General features: G+C 39.6%; 1 protein-coding gene across 1 annotated transcript; it reads right to left on the reverse strand.

Moving 5' to 3' along the window:
* Positions 1-1,476: 1,476 nt before the first annotated feature.
* mapk9 (mitogen-activated protein kinase 9) lies at positions 1,477-15,206 on the reverse strand. The gene is made up of 12 exons (XM_053323243.1): positions 14,992-15,206; positions 8,397-8,543; positions 6,706-6,835; positions 6,277-6,335; positions 5,838-5,976; positions 5,230-5,395; positions 3,943-4,014; positions 3,082-3,264; positions 2,527-2,651; positions 2,357-2,420; positions 2,163-2,234; positions 1,477-1,913 (listed from the first exon to the last, which is right to left on the reverse strand). Exons 2-12 carry the CDS (start codon positions 8,510-8,512, stop codon positions 1,777-1,779), a joined length of 1,263 nt encoding a protein of 420 aa, XP_053179218.1. The 5' UTR covers positions 8,513-8,543; positions 14,992-15,206; the 3' UTR covers positions 1,477-1,776.
* Between the last annotated feature and the right edge of the window lie 86 nt (positions 15,207-15,292).

Consider the following 15,292-nt stretch of genomic DNA (forward strand, 5'->3'; position numbering starts at 1 on the left):
TTTAAGGCATGACTCAAAGAATAAGGTCATGGTTTTTAAAAGGAAAATATAGTGTACAACATGGTGCTTTAGTCCTCAGTGACTCCATAATGTCATATTTCTACATGTCCATCACACTGTGCAATCATTTCTGCAAAAAGCAGCTCCACAGTCTGTTTCATCTTTTAAGATTCCATCTGGAGGTGCAGGGTTCAGATTGTGATTCACGACTCCACAGTCACGTCCTCATTTCTAACCACAACACGTCTGCTATTTGTTTGTCGTTGGGTCGATTTCCTCCATAGACTTTGCCTTTACAAAATGGGGTGACTGCTGTCTTTAAGGACAATTTAAAAGGAGACAACGAAGGAGAGTGCAGCACAGTACATTTTGATAATACATACACACATATAGGCTTACAAGGCAAGAAAAAAAAACCAACATCTCTCAAACAGGCTTCCTTAACTGAGAACATCAAGGTACTGTAAATTAAAGAACTGCCCTGAACGGATCTCTCTTTATGACAAGAACTACTGTATCTTAATGGCATCTGTAATGCCTTCATGCAAGTTAAACACCATTATTTGTGTTTTACTGCCTTTAAATGTGTTCTACATGATGTCTGATTCATGGCTGATTTCGTTCCAGTACTAATGGAATGGTTTAGAAAAGGAGTAGCCCATGCACTGGTTTTGTCAATGAAATGCTTCGACAAGAGGCTTGATTTTTCATGGGCCTCAGCATGATTGTGTGCAACATTTTGCAAGAACAGAAAAATAAATACCACATGTATGTCTTTGCCTCTCCTAAATCTTAAGGATTACAATGTTCTTTTGATATACACACTGATTAATCAGTACCTTATGTAAAATGGGGGTGATTGCAATACACAGTTCTACAGGTACGTTCAATTTCTTAAGAAAACAAACACACTTTACCTATTTGTAACAAAACAGCCACTATAGGTGTCAGATCATGACATCTTTACATACAGTACATTAAATCAGGTAATAAAACTGTAACACTACAACCACAGCTTCCCCATGCTGTCAGGAGTAAAAGCTTGAAACCTATATCACTCAAGCCAATTAATTAAAAAAAAAAGAAAAAAAGAAAAAGAAAAACCCGGTGCAGAAAGCACCACTGACGAGATCTGCAATACTGCTAGTTAGCTGAAGGCTCGATCAAACTTTCGATTAGTGGTTGATCATCAGATGAACATCAGATGGTTGGTGCAATCGACTTATTTTAAGCTTTGTTCATTTTGGCGTAACATGCATAAGAACAGCTGCGGTCTATGTTCAATACGTGTCTGCTCAAATTTGATGACAAATAACCTCTCATCTCAACTTAATATTCCCTAAAAAAATAAAACTATTAAAACTATTACAGGCATACAGAACAAACAACAATCCCCCACCTACTCCTGGTAACCTGAAAACCAATATTGATGCATACATCATTTATATTTGATCAAGTTAAACAATATCCACAAAGTAGAGAATGATAAACCTTTGACCCAACAGATAGCACAGCTTTGACCTCTAGGATGCAGTCCAAAACAAGTTGAAGAGGATCAACAAGATCCACAAGATCACATATGAAAAGAAAATAGAAAAATAGACCTATTCATTGAAGTTGAGAGGAAAGAAGGAAGAACAAAAAGAGAACAAAAAAAGAAAATGAAAATATGGGGAGTAAACAGAAAAAAGGAAGGTGATGGTTGATTGATATTTGGATATTGTAAATGGGGGAAGGGGGAGGGGGCAGGCAGACACATATGGCCATGGACTGTGTTCACTGACTCTCATCCAGTGGTCCCGTCAGTGTGTCGATGCTGCTGCTGTCTGTGTCTGAGGCCAATGTGTGCTCCGTGGACATAGATGAGATGTCATTGGCTGAGGAGGACTGAGAGGCTGAGCCGGACACCACATCTGACACGTGACATGCACACGAGTGGAAGGAGCCAAGAGAAGAAAAGTTCAGATAGTTGCACTAATTGGATCGTATTTAAGTGAATTTAATATATTTTCTAATATATTTTTATATAATATATATATATAACATATTTTTTTTAAAGTGGCACATTATTAATTAAACTACTCTTAAACTCAAGGCTTTAAATGCCACTAATTTGTTTTACAATATAACAGATAATGACTGAAGATGGCAGATATACATACCTGAGCTATCTTCTTTCATTAGACCATTCTTGTTCCTCTCCTCCCAGTCAATCACCTCTTCATAAATGAGCTCTGAGAGAAATACACAATGCTACGTGTCATAATGGTGTGCTCAGCATGAAACTATAATTAAAATGGAAAGGAAATAAAATCTGCACTACTGTGATGTTTCCCTAGAGGGCAGTGTATCCTACCTTTCCACTGCTCAATGGTGTGCTCTCTCTCTTCCAGCTGCTTATCTGAAATCTGGGGAGGTGGCTGCGTAAGAAACAGAAATACATAAATACAGAAAGGTCATGCAGAATCACTGCAATGATAAAGATGTTACAATAGTGAACCGCCTCGAGTGGAAAAGTCTCCTCACCGCGTCAGCCTCCGCAGGGTCGTACCACACGTGAATGTAGGGATGGTTCAAGGCTTCCTCTACAGAGATGCGGCATTCAGGATCAATGACCAGCATTTTGGACAGCAGGTCCCGGGCTTGACCCGCTGTTATGGCAACAGAGGAAGGGAACTGTTACTATGGAAACAAGACTATGACATCACTTAATTTAAGCGGTCTTCATGAGAGCTGATTACTTCCCCTCACGGCACTGGGTAAAATCTCTGGTAATGTCAAGATTTGTTCCTTTGTTTCCGTGATTTGATCTCTAAATGCCACAAATTACGACAGAAAAACTTTGTCTCTGCATCATCATTGTCTGGACTGGTCATATAGAGGCTCTGTTTCAGCCTCTGTGTCCCTCTAATTTTGTTAGGAAATGTCTCATTTCATCAATATACTGCAGACAAATGCCTCCGTTTTACTGTGATCCATACATCAAATCTAAATACCTAAATAATCTGACAATTCTAAAATAAGTTGTATATTATGCATTTACATTTAGTTAAAGTGTATTTGAGTGTCCAGCACACTTACTTTTCAGTTTGTCATGTTCTGAGTCAGAGGGAAAGGCCCAGTCCGGGAAAAGCTCTGCGAAGCTGACACCCGGATACTGTGGCTTGTTCATCACATAGTTCCTCACGGTCTCCATCAGACGGTTCATAAACTCCAGACTGGGCGTGCCCAGAACCTCAATCACCTTATTCCACTGGTCAATGTCTGTACAAGATGCTTGTTATGGAAAAACCCTGCTACATTGCTGAAAATAGCTAAATAAATACTGATATGCACATTCAAAAAGACCTCTGACTTACATCCGCAGTAAAAGGTTATTACTTTCACCAGATGAAAAAGTAATCTAGCCTAGAATAGAACAGGTCGCTGCATCCATCTGCTGCTACTCAGGTGTAAATGGATAGTGCCACTGAAAGGAGCTGGTGAGTGAAGAGGGGACCAAACCCGTTAGAAACAGAGACACGACTGATATGAATGCAAATGATATGAAAAAAAATCATTTCAATTTCAAATATCTATCTAGTTCTGTTGTATTTGAGCGAAGGCTTACATCTCTACAGCCAATATCTCCAAAACTTTGCTACTCTTTTTGATTTTGGGGTGAACTATCCTATTTAATGTATTAAAGATATCTGAATAACAGTTCCACTGATTACTGAAGGTGGTTAAAAAAAACAAATAGCTCAAATAGTTCAAATTAGGGTCTGCTGGAAATCTTACATGGTCCTATTCAGCAGGTAATGTTTAGAGGGCATGACAAGGACCCATCTAGACATACAAGTGTGCTAGGAGAGTCATAGGACAAGAAAATTATCAAGATAAATGAGATGTGAAAGATGGAAGTAGGGGGAAGACGGAGACAGTGAGAGCGGTGCAGGATACGGTCGGTGCCCTGGAAGATGACACTGCCTTTTACCATCTCTCCCATGATACACCCCACTGACCAGATGTCCACTGGGAACGGAGAACACACACACACACACACACACACACACACACGCACACGCACACACGCACACACACACACACACACACACACACACAGATATAAAAAAGATTGCATTACATCAACCACATAATACAATTCACACTAAATGCAAAGACAATGACATATGGAAGCTGCACAGTTGGACTACGTGATCCAGTTTAAATTCAACTGACAAACACTGAAATGCAGAACACTAGTGCTCTGTATGTTTTTGTGCATTCTGCAGCTGTGCCACGGCCTGTTGGCTTCATCATATTCATCTTAAGGCTGGCTTTCTTTTATCTCTCTGGCTTGGGACAAAACTTTGTGGGTAAGTTAGTTTGCATAGGAGGATCCACTGTGTGTGTGTGTGTGTAGAGTGTTCTCTCAGTACAGAGAGAGAGAGACACTTCTATTTGTTAAAGCATGTATTATTTCTCAGCTGTTTACCATTGCTGCTTTATAATGTCCTTGTAATAAACATATGGAAGTAGATCATATGATGACAAGACCTATGACAATACTGAATTTAAAAGTAATTCCACTAGGACACAGCAGTGTTGTATAACAACTTAGTAGAGATACATTATTCCTTCATCTATTCAATCACCACTGCCATATACTAACACAATATAACATTTAAATTTGACAGCTTCTTACAGTTTTTGGATGCCTGTCTCATATTTAAAATACTACATGGGCTAGTACCTCCCCCTCTGAGTGAGTTCATAGAGCTGAAGAACAGCAGTGGCAGAGCAACCAGGGCAGTCACCAGGGGAGACTGTGTTATACGGATGTAAGAGATTGCACCAGTTATCTATCCTAAACTTAAGAGATGGATTAAAAATAACCAAAACTATAACCATAACTAACCTGCACTGTAATTTCTCTATATGTCTAACCCCTTGTATGTCTGTCTGTCTTTAACAACTTGTTGTTTTAATTTTGACTTTTCTTTCTTTTTTATTTATTTATTTATTATTTTCTCTTTCTGTCTGTCTGCCAAGGGAAAACAGATGAAAACTAGCTATTTTAGCTAATTCCGGTGCATTTACATTTTATTTTGAAATGTTCCATGAATGTACACTGTCCCTTTTTAAATAAATACACTAAACTAAACTAAATTCCTCTCAGCTCATTCCAACATTTTTAGAGATATAAAATCTTTTAAACTAGGACTGCTGCTCAGTTGTCCCTCTTACCATTCTCCTTATACTTCATGCCCAGAATGACTTCTGGGGCTCGGTAGTATCTGGTCACCACATAGGGGGTCATCATAAAGTTAGTGCAGGCTGTTCTTGCCAGGCCAAAGTCCAAGATCTTGAGAGTGCAATCTGACTTCACCACAATGTTACTGGGTTTTAGGTCCTGAGGGGATAGAAACAGCCAAATCTATAGGAGTGTGCAGACATTAACAACAACACATTGACCGAGAGGTATTTAATTCAACACATGCAGTAACTGGTGATGAGATTAAAATGGACGTATGTCACAGCAAGGACACATACACTGGTGCATTGAATTACTATTATAAAATGTCTTAATAGTCTCACAATGGTCTTAAAATCTGTTAATGGTACAACAGGACTGAAGGGGTTAAATACCACCACAAAGTCCAAACTACTCAAGCAAGTATTAAAAGAACTGATAATTACTTGCTGACTTGAGTTCAAAGTTCAAATTTTCACAATCAACGTTTTGACTTAAAAAACTACTTTGTGTGAGAATCAAAACTTTATTAAATGGTTTTCTGCAGTGGATCAAATCATTATTAAATACTTCAGTGCTCAGCACAATCCACCGTCCTTACCCTATGGATGATGCCAGCAGAGTGCAGGTGCCTGATGCCACAGAGGATCTGGTACAGCAGGTAGGACATTCTCTCATGGTCCAGGTCCATGTGGATCACTTGGCATAGGCTGGCATCCATCAGCTCCATCACCAGATATCTGAAAGATGAAGAAGGAATGAAAAAAAGTAAATGGCAATTGTCTGGTCATAGATATAAGTGCAGAGAAATGGATATTGGGGAAAAAACAGGCACAAAGAAGAGGGAGAAAAAGTAGTGAAAAACAATTTCAGTTAATAGAGCATATTTAAGAAACCCAGAGCAGCAGGGGTTTTAAATAGAGGGATGCTAAGAAAGCACAGTATTCTTAATGTCAGTTAACACACTTTAGTTGAAATCTTTAAATCCCACAGAGTAGATTGTCACAGTCAAAAAAACACAACCCTTGACCGCCACTCACAGATCCTGGAATTCCTCCAGGGACTTCTGAGGCGTGAACACGTTGATCAGACGGATGATCTGCACATAGAGAGAGAGGCCATTAGTCCACTCTGTTACTCTCCCTTCTACTGTACATCCACTTCACAGTGGAGAGCTAGCCAACTGAGGCCAGAGCATTAAGTTGGTTTGTCTGAAATCTCTCACTCTCCAAGAAATGACATGTGTATGCAAGCTTGTTTTTCCAGGTATGTGCTACCTTCCTACTGCAAAACACATCAGTTAAACAAAAGAGGAAAACATGAGAAGATGTGAAGTTACATTTTGATTCGACTGCCAACAGTTTTTACTACCTGGCAGATTTTATGGAGCAGTCTCACTACTGTACATTTGCTGCTTTATATGTCTGTAGCAGGTAGGAAAAATAACCGACATCAAATCAGATTCTTACATTTTTGTGGTTGACACATTTTAGCAGCACCAGCTCCCTGTATGCACGTTTAGCATGTGTCTGGTTCTGGAAAGGCCGACACAGCTTTTTCACTGCCACTGGTATACCAAGGACTGTATCTAGTGCAGAGCTGTGGACACATCATATGGAAGACAGAGAGAGACAAAGGTTATTAAGCTAGAACATAAAAACATCCCACAGAGGAAAGATGACTCACCACCAACTTGACTAGCAAAAAGCCAGCTTCTTGTCTCAAGTAATCAAATCCGCAAAGATGAATCAGTATAAAAAACACGACTTCAGCCTTAAAGCTCTGCTTAACCTACAATATGGAAATGTCAGACTAACCAAATTTAGAACATTTTTTTGCTTTTAGGTTACCATAAGTACCAGCAAATTCTGCTGAAATATGGATGTTATATTATAAAAAACCTTATGTCCAACAGTGTAATTTGGTCCCCCGGGGCAGCTGAGGAAAGCCCATGGAGAGTCCAAAATGGAAAGGGCTCATTGAATATAATCATGGCAAATTGCCTATTAATGAGTCTGATATTTGCCTGTCAACAGGTCACAATACACATTATAAAGACAATGAGTACTTGGTTTGTCTACTGTACTTAAGTAGATATTTCAGGTATCTGTACTTTATTTGAGTATTTACTTTTCTCATGGCTTTTTGCTTTTACTCCCTACATTTGAACACAAACATCTGGACTTCCTACTCCTTACGTTGTCAAAACAGGCTCGTTACTTGTTTCAACCTCAGTGACTTTACTGTATAAAAATAAGACATGACGTGCAAATAAATGAAACCGATCTTTTTTTTTCTGTGTGCGCTCCATGTCATCCCCGGTAAGATGCCTGTAATATAACGCATGCGCATATCCGTGCAGACAGTGCAGGAATATGACAGCAGCAGTGACATGCCTGACATGGACACATACTGTGCACAGTTTATAGAGGTCCATTATAACGGCAGACTGTGACAGTGAGTCAGTGAGGAGCGATTTTAAAAATTAACATGTTATACCTGGCCTTTAATCTCTTTACGATTAGCCCATTAACATTGACAGTCCTAATATTTATATCATATATATACATATTAATATATATATCCTGTCTAAAATTTGGCTTGCAGCAAAACTAGACCAGTGTCCAGTGATTTTTTTCAGTACAGGTTGTTAGAGGAAAACGAAGAAGATAAACACCAAAATGACCTGTGAGGAGTAGTCAGCTCAACTATTACACATTTTGGTTCATTTAGAAATATGCGTATGTGAAACCGAACCATACCAAAGTCAGTACGCTACATTGTAACAATTTATGGCCTGCTGCGGACCAAACAATCAAACTATAGGTGTGAAAACACCGACAGACACAAACAAACTATCATTCTTTTCACCGCAGACATTTTGACTTGTCATTAGAAGGAAAGGCACAGGTGTTACTAATAACATTAATTATGTGTCTATTCTATTCAAGTGTCCCACTAAGTCATGACAGTCTGACAGAGAGCTAGGGTGCACAACACCAGCACACTGGCACTGAAGCAGCTAATTAGATTCGGCCATCATTAACCACTTGGTGGGCAAAAGTTTACTTTACTCATGCAACAATGATAAGTGTATCTAATTAGAAGGACTCGGTGTATAAACAACACTCTGATGTTAATGTAAAGTATAGCAGCTCACCAGACAATGCCCTGGGCCCCGGAGCCGATGGCGCGGAGTTGCTGGTAGCGCTTGAGTACAGTGAAGGTGGAGTCTCCCACCTGAACGCTGTAGAACTGGCCTTCCGCCTCACTCATCCTGCTGAACAGTCAGGACCACCGGCACTGTCTGCAAGAAGCCAACACACACACAGGAAGAGAGAGAGAGAGAAAAACAAATAGCATAACTGACTTAATGCCAAGTAGGTCTGCTGTATACAACATCTACCCTCTCCAAGCGGTTCAGCAGAATGCTAAACAAGCTGGTTAAAAAAGCCTACAGAGAGTGCCTACATACTAAAGGTTATTACACCGTTGAAGGACTTGAAACCTTTTTTCAGTCCACTCAATCACTCAAATGTTCCACAGTGAATGGCAGGGCCTAATATGGTTCCATCTGTCTGTCCCTGGCATCACTCCCTTCATTTTCAGCCCAGTCTAAAGCCAACCAATCCATTATCGCTTTCTATCCCTGTTTGTTCTTCTGACAAAGTGGGTTGGAGCTGAAGTCGAGGCAGCACATGCTTTGGTGCTTTGGTGTGTAAGTTTGTGTGTGTGTGTGTGTGCACGTGTGTTGTAGAGCGCAGAGGCAGCTGACAGCTTGGGGTTCCTAAGGCTCTCGCTGCCATCTCTAAACTCATGCTGACACACTCCTGCTCAGTAAACACATAACACACACACACTCATGCAGACAGCCTGCTCATTATTCTCTGATCTGTATCCAGCTTCACTAAAAGTGTGTGCAGCCATCAGCATGGTATAATAGATGTTAAATCATGATGTGTTTGTGTGTTCATAAAGATTTTTTAGCAGTGTTAGCACTGATTCCTGAGGCAGGGAGGAGGAGTATTATTCTTGAGCCCCTGGTTTGTATGTGTGTGTATGTGTGTGTGTGTGTGTGTGTGTGTATGTGTGGGCGAGGACATGCAATTGTTTAGCTATGCAACAGTGAGCAGTCATGGCTGTTTGTCATTTCTTCAGAGAACAGCCACAGGTTAAATGGATATTTTAGCAGTTCTGTTTTACAGGCAGGTCGCGATGGAATAGAGCCACAAAACATCTCCCGTAGCTTCAATTGTTAAGTTAGTTAGCTTTGACTCTGTCACAGAATTGAAAAGAGCTGCAGCATGTGAACAGAGAGCTACAACAGGAAGACCAGCGGATCAAATGTCAGTTAACTGTTAGTCTGAAAACATTATTGAAGTGATGGAAGAGTTTGCCTTTGACATCAAATATACAAACATTTTGTGGCTTTTCTGTCTCTTCATAACACTATGAAATGATCAGCAGCCAATGACACAGCCACATCTTTGATAGAAAAGGTAGAAAAAGAAGATGATTTCATTTCTATAACGTCACAATGAATGAATCACTAATGACAGATTTTTTAACTGTACAATGCTGATGATTACTAAACCGACTGAATTATAATTATTGCAGTCACTGTTATTATTATTATTATTATTATTATTATTAATAGAAATAGTAGCAGCAGCAGTAGTAGTAGTGGTGATATTATTATAATTAGTATATTAGTAGTAGTCATATGATCATTGTTATAATATTGCTGGTGATCAGAGAAATTCATCTTTAAGATTTAGAGAGCTCATACATTTAAAGTTTTAGATTTAGTTTTCAGTAAATTACTAATTAAAAAACTATCAATGGATTCATCATTGCAGACTCAGCTGATCACAGATCAGTAATCAGTGTTGGCAAAACCCCCTCCCCCCCAACAACAAACATATATTAGTAAAATGAGCATTAAATCTTTAGGTACTTTTTGTACTTTGAGGAAAACATATAGTGTATACATCCCTTTTAATTATTTATCATTACACAGCTTTGTTGAATATTTTATTCTGATTGGTCACATACATCATTCAATGGTCTGTTATTTCTGAATAACAGACCATTAATATGAATAACAGACCGTTGCTATGGACACAGTTCTATGTGATAAGCAATCGCGATAATAGTAATCTTTTTGTAACATTATTAACAATTGTATTTCCTGGTGTGTCAACTGCAAAGTCCCAGTAAGAAGGAAATGTAGAGATGACAGAAAGCGGACAGAAACAGCAACATCAACGTTCCCAAGGAAGTCCCATTCAGCAGGTCTCACTTCACCATCAATGGAAATGTTTAGTTTAAAGTGAATTGTAACGCTGAGCAGGCTCATGTTAAGGAGGCTACAGAGTTTACGTTAAGATTAACACAGGCACCCGTAGCACCTAACAGATTAGTTTTTTAGCTGAAGCAATCAATTCATTTTTAAACCAATAAAATCATTTTGTGTTAAATTATTGATTTCTTTAGTAAATAGCAGTGTAATAAGCTGGATAATGTACAGTGAACAGGTGATTATTGTGAAATGAATCCCCATCCTGTATAATGACCTGTTTGCTACAGGTACATATACATTATATGGAATACATTATTGCTTGTAATTCCCATTATATCTCAATAAAGATGCAGAAAATGAACTTTACCACCATTCATTACTCTGTTCATTTTTTTTATGTTTCTTCTGTAAATGTGGGTTTTTAATCAGTCTTATACATTTTCTCTTTTCTGTGCTGCTTTTTAAACACACACACACACACACACACACACACACACTGAGGAAATAGGCCCTCGGATGTACAGTAGGAGGTGTGGGTCTGCAACCACACTATTACTCAGATGAAAAATGAATCTGTCTCATCTCTATCTACTTTCTTCCTTGGCTCTCCTCCTTCTCACATGTGTGTCCAGCTGGCCCTGTTGCTATACACCCATAGGGGAGAGCTGCAAAATGCCTTTACTTTCTTTGTGCTTTCCTCACTCTTTTCAATTTCCTTGGCTTTACCTTCCTTTGTCATCCTATTCCTGTCATTCTTTCACTCCTCTGCCCTTTCGTGGTTTTCTCCATCTTCCCTGTGACTTCCCTTAAAAGAAATCCCTACTGAGGGCTTAAATGGTACTGACACACTTTTGTTGAATATTGGAATTATGACATGCAAACTGAGCTCTTCCCACTTGATTACACACATGTCCAAAAATGCAGTCGCTAAAAGGAACAACATACTAATGGCTAGTCTGTGCTAAATTAGAATAAAATGAAGGTTTCCTTTGACAGGCAGGCAGCACAAATTCTAGGCCATTAACACCTCTGTGCAAAAACATTTCCTGGAACGTGTTTCCCTCTGAGAAAAATACAGGCTTTGATATATCAGTTTGAAAAGTGCATTAGCTAAGAGTGGTATTTTGTTTGTTTTCTCCAGTATTTTTTAACTAAACATCCTGTGCACTGATTCAGAAAACACACATCAAGCTAAAGTTCACAACGATGGGGCAATTAATCATAACCAAAACCCATTTCAGCCGCAGAAAGCACAGCGTGTGTAGCATCCTTCACTTGCTGCAAAGCTAGGCAGGCCTGCTGGTTAAATGACCATTGACTCAGCACAGATATATGGACACTGATTAGAAATAACTGATATAAAGTGAAAATTGCAGGGAAGCTCAGAAAGCCCGGCAGACTTGTGCAGACACCTGTTATAGTTCTGTCCAGCAGGCATTGAGGGGGATTCGATTTGATTAGTGGAGATGAAAGTTAATGTCCCCTCGGGAAATCTAGGCCACAGCAGAAAAAGGCTACAAGTGGGACACATCAAACACTTTGAGGATATAAAGAAATGAATAAACAAACGCAACTGCTTGTTACATCTGTGACATGTGTATTAAAGATGTAATCATTGGATTAATCAAAGCAATGCAATCTAATTATCTTCCAACACCATGACCGTATGATGATACAGATAGTACTTTAATACCTTCATCTACAGCACATCTTTACATGGAGGAATAACAAAACACTACAAAAACCAGACACCAATCATGTGGGAGACAATTGATCATGTAATAATGGTGAGCACATATCTGGTTAACACAGTTAATTAAACCTGACCCATCACAATATTCAGGTTGTTGCCAGTTTCTAAAGTACAAACTATCTGATGATCAGATCAGTACTGTAAATAACCAATCTCTACTACTCTCTACTAAGGCCCAAATCATTAAAGATGCAGACAACCTGCCAGTATGACATCACTGCATTTTCTACATAGGAGTATATCTATTGAGCTGCATGGTCTTTGATAACATTCTTGATCCAGTTTCATAGTGAGGAAAATATAGTGATTATTATAATATTGTGATTCAGCACAAACCCAAAACTATCTTGTTCCTAAAGATGGATAAACTATCATAATAAATAAATGTGACACTACCTTCAAGTCAAATTATAGCCTTAGGTAAATTACATTCATTTGACTCTTTTATCTGGAGCATATTTTTTCCTGTCAAAGGCTCCAACTAGGGCTGGGCGATATGGATAAAATCAAATATCATGATATATTTGACCAAATACCTCAATATCGATATTGCCACGATATTGACTGTTGGTGCCTTCACAAAATATTTACACAATGAGATTTTTGATAAATAATTATCAGTAATGTGGATATCATGACAAAGTGAGTAAAAGGCAATAGTAGTACAGCAAGAACAATCTGGTAAGTAAAAAAAAATTACATAGTTTTACTGTAATGCCGCCTTTAAAACCAGGAAAAGACAATACTATGCCATATCACGTTATTACAATATGCCAAATTGGGGCAGAATAAAGACAAAGTGTGTAAAAGGCAAATAAAAGAACAGCTAAAACACCAGGAAAAAATACCTATGCTATATCACAATATTACGATATGCAAATTATAAGACGATATCTAGTCTCATATCACAATGTCGATATGATATCGATATATTGCCCAGCCCTAGCTCCCAACTAACAATTATTTTTATTATTGATAAAGCTGTCGATTGTTTTCTTGATTCATTTTTTTTATAGTGACAAATGTTCACAGTTTCTCAGAGCAAAATATGACATCTTCAACAGTCCACAAACTGAAGCTATTCAGTTTACTGTCAGGGATGACTAAAGAGAATTTGAACTGTTTTTCTTAAAAATTACTTCAAATGATTAATCAGATATAAAAAATAGCTGATGATTCATTTAAGTGGTCATTGATTATCATTGCAGCTATATTCCCATTCACTCACATTAGGATTAGCAATTTGGGATTCAGCATCTGACTCTAGGATACTTCAACATGATGACAAGGCCACACCACCAGACCTTAGATTAGCATCCACCCACTCTACCAGTTGAGTTACAGCCGCAACCCTGTTCAATCCTATAATATTCATTCAGTGTATTATGAGTTGCTAGCAGTTAATGACAGTAACATGTGCCATAACTGAAAATATCAGGCAGACATAAAATGGCAAACAGTTGAAATGTGAATTAAATTGTGGCGGCAGGCAAGTACAAATTTCTCTTTAACTTATCTTTTGAAAATCATAGTTATGTAAGCTTTGATTTTGTTCATTTTAATACTGAACAACTGACCTTCACTCAAACATCACCATCCTCAATCTATGCTCATCATGACTACAGTCCAGCTCAGTCCAGTCCAGCCTTGGGGTCTGACATGGCCGTGACTCTCACTTGCGAGCTGGATGGGAGTCAGTGAGCTGGCTCTGATATCTGATTAGCATGGCCTAAAGACTCAGCATCTCATAGTGATGTAGCAGAGTTACAAAACACACATGGGGCGGGAAAAAATGAGGCTGCTGCTGCACCAGAGATGTGGTTTGAGGCTTTGGGACTAGTGTCTTTAAAAAGAATGAAGGATGCTACAGATGTGTTGTTAGATTAAGATGACAGGAGCACATGCTGTTGACACATGGCATGAGAGAAACAATCCTGGTGCCCCTTCGTATGTGTATTGTGTGTGTGTGGGTGAGAGTCAGAGAGAGCGAGAGAGAGAGAGAGTGTGTGTGTGTGTACTTATATTGCAAGTGAATCTAGCTCACACAACCCATGCCAAACTGTTTTTGCTTGGGTGTGTTTCAGTGTAGACATGGCAGATTTATCCTGTATCATAGTTGAAAGTTACCTCTGACATACCAGGCAAAAAAAAAAGGTGCGTGTGTGGGGTGGGGGGTAAATGAAGGGATCAATAGCAGCAGCTTTTATCACATGTACACCTGTGTTGGTGCTCGGCCTACATGGGTGTCATTCATTCATCTAAATGTACAGCTGCGTAGCTCCATGGGTAAGTTAGGATGAGGACACTGACAATCATGCGTCATAACTAAGATATAAAACTGAGAATTAGTATATTTTCTGCACATCTGCTCTCTCTCTCTCTCCCTCTCACTCTCTCTCTCTCTCTCTCTCTCTCTCTCTCTCCCACTCACACACACAGAGGTATGAAATCACCCATGTATGACACACCGCGGCCGCAGCAACGCTGGTACGGTGGCTTAACAGCCCCAAATCATCCGGTTCACATAGTCCCAATCTCAGTTACACAAAGCCAGTTAAATTCACACCACGTCTCGTAGATTTATGAAGTTCCTGAGGCCTAGACAGCCCTTCTTTCTCACTTCAGAGGCAGCAATGCGGTAGTCGGGGCCGGGGAGCTGAACTAAAAGCTCGGACGGCGGAGGAGGTGGCAGAGACCTACCTTCTCCCTTCGCCGCTCCCAGGGCACTCCCATGCATCGAAAACACAAAGGAAACACTCTGTCCGCCCTTCAGTCACAACCGAGACTCAGAAAAGTTTAGATGAACGGGCTGACCGGACTGTCACGACAGACAGACCTCCTCTTCCAGTTCCTAGCTAACTCCGGCGGCAGCACGGACAGACCACGGGAGAGACGGCTGCGGAGGAAGGGAACGCCACAACAACCACGGAGCCTGCGGATGACGTCATCACGCACGTTCTGGGTGCGCGCAAACTTCTTACCTCACCAAAAAGTTTTGGCG

This window comes from Scomber japonicus, chromosome 8 (assembly GCF_027409825.1).
Source record: "Scomber japonicus isolate fScoJap1 chromosome 8, fScoJap1.pri, whole genome shotgun sequence".
NCBI classification, from domain to species: Eukaryota; Metazoa; Chordata; class Actinopteri; order Scombriformes; family Scombridae; genus Scomber; species Scomber japonicus.